This window comes from Gobius niger (assembly GCF_951799975.1).
Source record: "Gobius niger genome assembly, chromosome: 15".
NCBI lineage: Eukaryota > Metazoa > Chordata > Actinopteri > Gobiiformes > Gobiidae > Gobius > Gobius niger.
This window is the reverse complement of record NC_136866.1, coordinates 27,418,060-27,425,900: the sequence shown is the minus strand read 5'-3', so window position 1 is coordinate 27,425,900 and position 7,841 is coordinate 27,418,060. Positions and strand designations below refer to the sequence as shown.

Below are 7,841 nucleotides of genomic sequence, written 5' to 3'. Positions count from 1 at the left end.
TCATCTTTTAGATTTTATTTCAATTTTGTTTTTTTATTTCTCTTTTAACTCCATAACTGAACTGAGCACATTTTCTCCAGTTTGGCTTTACCACAGTCCAAAAGCTTCTGGAAAAAACTGTGAAAATAGCAACAAAACTGAGATGAAAACAATGATGAAAATGTAACAAAAAAGTGAGAAAACATTGACAAAAAAAGTGACGAAAAATGGATGAAAAAGTGGTAAAAATGTCACAAGAAATTGACAAACAATTGACAAAAAAATGACAAAAATGTGACAAAAATGTGATAAAAAATGGACTAAAAAATGACAAAAATGTGACAAAAAAAATGACAAAAATGTGACAAAAAAATGACAAAAATGTGACAAAAAAATGACAAAAATGTGACAAAAAAATGACAAAAATGTGACAAAAAAATACAAAAATGTGACAAAATGTGACAATTTTTTTTTACAAAAATGTGATAAAAATTTGACCAAAAAAATTACAAAAATGTGCTAAAAATTTGACAAAATAATTGACAAAAAAAAATGACAAAAAGTGACAAAAAAGTTACCAAAAAGTTACAAAAATGAGTTGAACACCCAACAAAAAAATGATGGAAAAAAAAATCTGATGACGTGAGGAAAAAGTTTCTCTCGGTTCAGGCGGGAGTTAAGAGGTTAACCATGTGGTCCATGCTTGTATGGGAATTTAATCCACTCTGAAATAGCCAGAAGATGACAACACAACTATAAGATCAATGTGTAAGTTTATGATGATAAAATACAGGCTCTAGCAAATCATAAAACAATGAATACGAAATAAGAGAAAATTTGCAAACTGTTATGTTATATTATTAGACAACAGTTCTTTCCCATTACTACATAGCAGAGTTTTGCAGCCGTGGAGAGGTGTGGTGTCATTGTTGATGGAAGGAAACGCAGACGGAAACATGTAGGAAATGCCCTGGAGCTGAGAGCAGCAGAGGAATGCCAAAAATCCAATACTGTACAAGAGAAGAGAAAGGAGGGGTGTGAGAGAGAGTGAGAGAGAAAGAGGGAGGGAAAGGGGGAAAGGAAAGGGGGCTAAGAGAGAAGGGGAAAGAGAAAGAAAAAGGAGAGAGAGTAAAGGGGTGGTAGGGGTAGAACGAGGGAAGAAGAGGGGGGAAAGAGAGAGGAGAGAAGGGTGATAGGGGAAGGAAGAGGGAGGAAGGAGGAGGGGGTAAAGAGAGGAGGGGAGAGAGAGAGGGGAAAGAGGGAAGGAGGGGAAAAGAAAAAAGATAGAGCAAAGTGGGGTGAAGGAAGAGAGAGGGGAAAAGAGTGGGAAAGAGGGGAGAGAGAGAGAGAGAAATGAGAGCGAGGGAGTAGAGATGAGAGCAAAGGAAAGGGGAAAAGGAGAAAAAGAGAAAAAAGAAAGAAGGAGAGGACAGAGAGGGGTAACGGGGAAGCAAGAGAGAGAAGGGAAGAGAAAGGGGGAGAGTAGAGCAGGGAATGGAAGAGAGAGGAAAGTCGAGGAAAGAGAGAGAGAGAGAGAGAGAGAGAGAGAGAGAGAGAGAGAGAGAGAGAGAGAGAGAGAGAGAGAGAGAGAGAGAGAGAGAGAGAGAGAGAGAGAGAGAGAGAGAGAGAGAGAGCGCGAGCCGTCGTGTTTACATAGCAGCCGCGCGTTGCTATATTGCATCACCGACAACAATAACCCACAATCCTCTGCGCTAAAAATAGAATGACGTCAGCCCGCCCCTCCCGTTCCCGTCCGTGGATCAGTGCGAGCGCGCCTGCGGGCTTACGTAGGCACGCTCTGACAGAAGAAGTCCTCTCACGCCACGCCCCCTCCACTGCGCCGCCGCTCTTATAAAAGCGGAGTGATGCAACGGTCGGGCCACACACGCAACTTCCCACCGCGGAGGCAGAAGGACGCGACAAAACGGGAGCGATAACCCCCGAAAACTGAGATTATTCACCCCGCTTTCCTCCGACAGGACGCGCAGACACAGAGAACACACAGGTGAGCCGCGTTTTCCGAGTTTTGTCGGTGTTACGGGGCCTGGGTCAGAGAGCGGGGAGGTGCTAGCGAGGGAAGCCGGTGTTGTTGCCGCGTTGCCCGGGTGACAGGCAGAGGGTTCCCCCCCTGCGAGCCGCGGCGCCTCCGACTTAAGCTTTTAATTCATTCTAAAATGATTTTAATACGCGGGTTTGCGCCTTGTTTGTGTGCGGAATGCTTTCAAATGGCTTCGAGAGGGTTGGAGCTGGTTGGAGAGCGGAGGTAGCGATTAAGTTGTAGCCGGCTTTGGGGAAGCGTTGCCCGGGCGACAGACAGAGGAGTCCCCGGTGTTTCCCTTCGGAGCTCCGCTGACTCTGGGGCTGTCGAAATAACTTCCCGAAACGACTCCACAGCCAGCTTTAGCAGAGATTTGATAAGGAAACATGTCAAGGAACACTTTTGTCTCGGTAAATAAGCAATCTGAAGTGTTTTACTGATCGAAAAATGTGGGGAAGTATAGCTATAGTTTTAGGTATAGGATTACTGTAGCTCGGTTGACAGGGAAATTGCTTTTTTTTTTAAATCATACTTGGACTTAACCTCTTGAACCACCTGAACTGAGAGGATCTTTTTCCTCACGTCATCAGATTTTTTTTTTTCCCATCATTTTTTTGTTGGCTATTCAACTCATTTTTGTAACTTTTTTGTCATTTTTTGTCACATTTTTTCGTCAATTTTTTCGTCAAATTTTTATCACATTTTTGTCACATTTTTGTCATTTTTTCGTCAATTTTTCGTCACTTTTTTGTCAATGTTTTCTCACTTTACTGTCACATTTCCATCATTTTTTTCCGTCTCAGTTTTGTTTTTGTTTTTGGACTGGGGTAAAGCCAAACTGGAGAAAATGTGCTCGGTTCAGGTGGGAGTTGAGGGGCTAACTTGAAAATCAAATTGTTTTGAGTCATTGTTTGCTCTCGTCCCGATAATGAATGCTTTATAACCTTGTTTGTTTTTGTGCAAACACTGATAATTGCTTCCCTGTACTTTTACCAAACAACCGAGCCACCTTGGAGATTTCCAACTTGTTGCGTCATGTTTGACCTTACCACAGTTAGTCAGCAAAAAATGCTTTCCCAGGTTATGTAGCACGACTTGACAGATTAGCTTCCACTTCTTCGGCAAACAAAGGCACTGAAAAGGTTCCTTAAGTACTTTTAGTGGCTCAGAATGGTACTATTGTTGACCCTAACCGAGTCAAGTCCACTTTTTAAAGCGAGTTAATTGACTACTCTTTACCAGAGACTGTTTTTATTGGGGTGTCTGGGCACTTGGTTATTCAAGGATGACACTTTAAGTCTTTTAGGATGAGAATTGAGAACTGCTGTGACAATAATAGTAGTAACTTCTTCTGGTTCCATTAAAATAATAACTTTTTGAACATCTTGGAGTCTGGTCCAGGGGCGTGTCCAGACTGTTTTCTTTGGGGTGGCCGGGCACCAAAGTCTCTCAGGATCCAAGCAAAACTCTGAATTGAGAATAATGAATAATACTAACTTTTCGAAACGTTTTTTTTTTCCCCCTCCAGAATGATGCTGCAGCACACCGGTCCTTCCCTGGCGGACATCAGCTGCTCGGCCATGGTGCCCTGCCTGTCTCCTCCCGGGACCCTCTCCCTGGACGACTTCACAGGCTTCAGCCCCCTCGTGAGGGAGGAGCTGCGGCTGACCATCCAGAGCAAGCGGCTGTCCCACGGGCTGAGCGCCGACGTCAGCTCGGACGGGGCCAGCTCCAGCAGCGAGAGGCTGACGGACTACCTGCAGACCTCCGGGTCGTCGGGCAAAAGAGAGGTACGATAGTGAAAAGTATTAATACTGCAAACATGTAAATACTGTGGTGATAAATACAGCAGATTCCATCAAATTGAAACAAAAGTCATTAGCAATTTAGTTTTGTTTTAGTGTCAAGACTAGAATTATTTTATACTGAGTTGGCTTTATTAGTAGTGAGAACATTTTCCTCTCAAATCCGTATTTGGTTTTAATAGTATTTTTTTTTTCTTTTACAGCTGAACCCTGCAGAGCTCGAGAGGCGAAAGAGGCGACGAGAGAGGAACAAGGTCGCCGCTGCTAAATGTCGCAACAAGAAAAAGGAGAAGACCGAGACACTGCAGATGGTACTTTTAATTGACTATTACTCGTAACTAGTCATCGACAAAGTTTAGCTCCTGTCCACACAGCATTATCTATCTTTGTATTTGGGAAAAAAACTTTACCCACTCGTTTGGACGCATCATATTACATTAAAGTGATAGTCTGGAAGTCTAAATGGTTTACAATTTTTATAATATGTGTATCTCTCTCCTCACTCTCCAAACTTACAGACTATCACTTTAAGTTTAAACACGAATCATTTGTTTTCAGACTTCCAAAAACACAAATTGTGTCTCAAAACGAGGATAAAATGGTTTTGAATTAGAAAAATGTAGCTAAAACTGAACTTTAGTTAGACGGACAATGGAAGTGGAGTGATTTTGCGATGTATTGACTCTGTGCATAACTTCAAATCATAACAACAGCGCCCAAGATGTGACTTCCTGTTTCCATCCAGCACGCCAAAATAAAAGCACTATATTATTAATTAGATCAGCAGTTCGTTAGGTCAACTTTCTCTCTATTAACCGACAAAACACTTAAAATGTGTGTGTTTTATTATATTCTTGTGATGTTACAAGTACCTGCTGAACTAATCAATGAGACCGGCTGTGTCCTTTTATTTTGGCGTGCTGGATCGAAACAGGAAGTCACTCCTTGGGCGCCGTTGTTATGATTTGAAGTTATGCACAGAGTCAATTGTGGCTTCTTGTGATACAAATATTACAAAATCCACATCTACATATTGAATATTTAAGTCTGCTCACGTCTCACCACCCCTTCTTGTTGCTTTTCCAGGAGTCCGAGAAGTTAGAGACGGTCAACGCCGACCTGAAGGCGCAGATCGAGGAGCTGAAGCAGCAGAAGCAGCAGCTCGTCTACATGCTGAACCTGCACCGCCCCACCTGCATCGTGCGGGCGCAGAACGGGCGAACCCCGGAGGACGAGCGCAACCTCTTCCTCCAGCACATCAAGGAGAGCGCGCTGCAGCTGGAGAACCTCACCGCCTCCCTGTCCACGACGACCTCACACACCACCACGACCACCGCCGCCACGCCGGCCACCTCCACCATAGACGCCTCCGAACTCCTGTCGCTCAATCACGTGCACTGCTCCGGCCACCTATGAACAAAAAAAACAAAACTTTGACTTAAGAACTTTTCAAACACCGATTCTCGTCCACACGAAGCTGCTAAAAAACAAGAGTGAGACCTGCCAATCATCGCCGTGACCCGCCCACGCCCTCAAAACCAAAGCTGCTGATTGGACGACGCGTGATGGGGCTACGGAAATAGAAAATCTGCTTTGAGTTGAAATTACTTGAAATCGTGATGTGGTTTTGGATGCTTTTGTGTAGCTTATTTACAAACGAGACATATTTTTTTTACTTGGTTTTATATATTTTGTTTAAAAATTCACTACTAAATTGATAAAAATCTATATTATCCTTTTCAAGTAATTTCAACTCAAAAGTTTAAAGTTTTCCGTGACGCGGTTGCATTGAGTTGAAATTACTTGAAATTGCGACATAGTTTTGTGTAGCAAACTAGACATTTTTAGTCTTTGTTTTATATATTTTGTTTAAAAATCGACTACTAAATTAATTAAAATCTAGATTATCCTTTCAAGTAATCTTAACTCAAAAGTTTTAAGTTTTCCGTGACGCGGTTGCATTGAGTTGAAATTACTTGAAATTGCGACATGGTAAAAATTATACTTTTTACAATTTTTTTACGCTTTTTGATGTTTTTTCCACCTTTTTATACGTTGTGTTGTTGAATTTTTCTACATTTTTTTTAGTTTAAATCCTAAATATTTTGAGGCCTACAAACCAAATCCACATCCATATTGCCGTTTCGAGTAATTTCAACTCAATGTTTTCAAGTGTAACGTGTCCCCGCCCACTCCCTCGAACCGAAGCTGCTGATTGGACGAGGCGCGACATGGTTGGCTAGTTATTTAAAACGATAAGAGAGCAACTTTTTCATACCCCGATTTTCAGATTGTGTCAAAACAGTCGCGGCCAAGGAACGAAAGCTACAGCACTAACAAAACGTTTTTTATTTTACTGAACTTTTTATACTCTTCGGTTAAGGCACAAGGTCTGTTTCCACTTCGACTCGCTCAGCACTTTACACGCTGGGTGAGCTTTTCTGTTTTCTGCTGCTAACCTCTCAGGACCTACGCTGGAAGTAGCCCTCGGTGATGGAAAATGGTTTAAAAAAAACACATGTATTTCAAAAACCTAGCAGGAACGGATCTCGGTTAGCCATAAATATTATGTACATATGACTTAATAGCACTGCGACCCCACTTAACTGTAGCGTTGCTTGTTGGATTCGTGTTTTTTTCTATATAAATGTCGGAAATATTGTGTAACTGTGTGCTGCTGTCCGAAGCCCCCAAATGCCTCAGAATGTATTTTGTAGAAAGTATTTATTATCCATGTTTTTTGGAAGATGTGCTTCGGAAAAAAATGTCGTTGCTTTGAATAGAGAGCTATATATATAAACATGAACGATGGCAATACTGTGTCTGCTTCGAATGTCATAAATACATTGAGTTTTATCACTGCCAACGTTGCTCTGTGTTTTCACTCGTGTCAAGGAAGAAAATCAACAAAATGGATAAACCTAGTTGTAATTACTTAAAGGAATTAGTTTACCTTACAAGATCTTTCTCAGATTCCTTCAATCAAACTTACTACGTGGTTGAAACTGGTCAAATGAACCAAGAACGCTTCCTGTAGGTTAGATTGAATTAAAAAGTTAAAGTGGCTAGATACAAGTTTGTCATTTTATACTCACTACTGCCACCTCAGGTCTTATGCGTAACTGCAGCTTCTGTATTAAGCTTGTACATGTTACAACTTTTTGAGTGATTTTAGAGGCAGTTGTGGTGAACAGATGTCATTCTACACATTAGGACATTGCTGGAACATGTAGGGGGAGGAAAATACTTAATTTTAACATTTTTAAACTCCGTATAGTCCCTTTAAAGTGATAGTCTGGAAGTCTAAATGTTAACGGATGTTATAAAATGTGCTCGATCAACCACCTGGTCTTGCATGTAAACTAATTAATAATATATATATGTATTGTTTTTGGTGGAGTCCCTCCTTCCCGGATCTCAGCGACTAATCAGAGTCTAGCATCCTCCCGTGTCGACCAATGTAGTGCAGAATGCAGCAGAATATTACGCAAAAAGATCCAAAGAGAGCCAATTCTCCCCCAAAATACTCCATTGTTAATCGGAAAGATTCGCCGCCAAATCCTATATGTGCATTTTCTGTGAAAGGACTAAACCAAGACTAAATTTGGTCTAAACGAGTCCAAACCAGCTCTAAATCAGGATATGGAGTCTTTCATTAGAACAGGGGTGCGCTTACAAACACAGAAACTAACTCTAAAGCTTAAAAATGACAATAAAACTCTTGAAATCCCACAATGAACATGAAATACAATGAGACAAAACTTACTTTGGGTAAAAAATAAAGTATTACATCAGAAAAATGCAAATAAATGAGCAGATGATAAATATTGAGCCCGGAAATGTATTGTTTGAAATGTCGTTTATTGAGAGTTAAGTCGGTATAGTAGTTGTATAGTAGTTGTATAGTAGTTATATTTGAAAACCATATTGATAATTTTTAATTTCATGTTACATGGTGTGGCTTTAAAAGCACTCTACTCTACCAAATCTATTACTTTTTTAGTCAAAATGTGACAAAA

At 41.0% G+C, this 7,841-nt stretch overlaps 1 protein-coding gene across 1 annotated transcript; it reads left to right on the top strand.

Annotated features, from left to right (window-relative positions):
• The first annotated feature begins 1,826 nt into the window (after window positions 1-1,826).
• atf3 (activating transcription factor 3) lies at window positions 1,827-5,624 on the top strand. Its single transcript, XM_079572252.1, has 4 exons — window positions 1,827-1,984; window positions 3,546-3,807; window positions 4,026-4,133; window positions 4,909-5,624. Exons 2-4 carry the CDS (start codon window positions 3,547-3,549, stop codon window positions 5,236-5,238), a joined length of 699 nt encoding a protein of 232 aa, XP_079428378.1. The 5' UTR covers window positions 1,827-1,984; window position 3,546; the 3' UTR covers window positions 5,239-5,624.
• The last annotated feature ends 2,217 nt before the right edge of the window (window positions 5,625-7,841 follow it).

Excerpts from the sequence above, each read along its gene's own strand:
- atf3 (XM_079572252.1), top strand. The coding sequence starts at position 3,547 with ATGATGCTGCAGCACACCGGTCCTTCCCTGGCGGACATCAGCTGCTCG. Across the intron at positions 3,808-4,025 it reads GGTCGTCGGGCAAAAGAGAG|CTGAACCCTGCAGAGCTCGA; the intron begins GTACGATAGTGA and ends TTTCTTTTACAG. Across the intron at positions 4,134-4,908 it reads AGACCGAGACACTGCAGATG|GAGTCCGAGAAGTTAGAGAC; the intron begins GTACTTTTAATT and ends TTGCTTTTCCAG.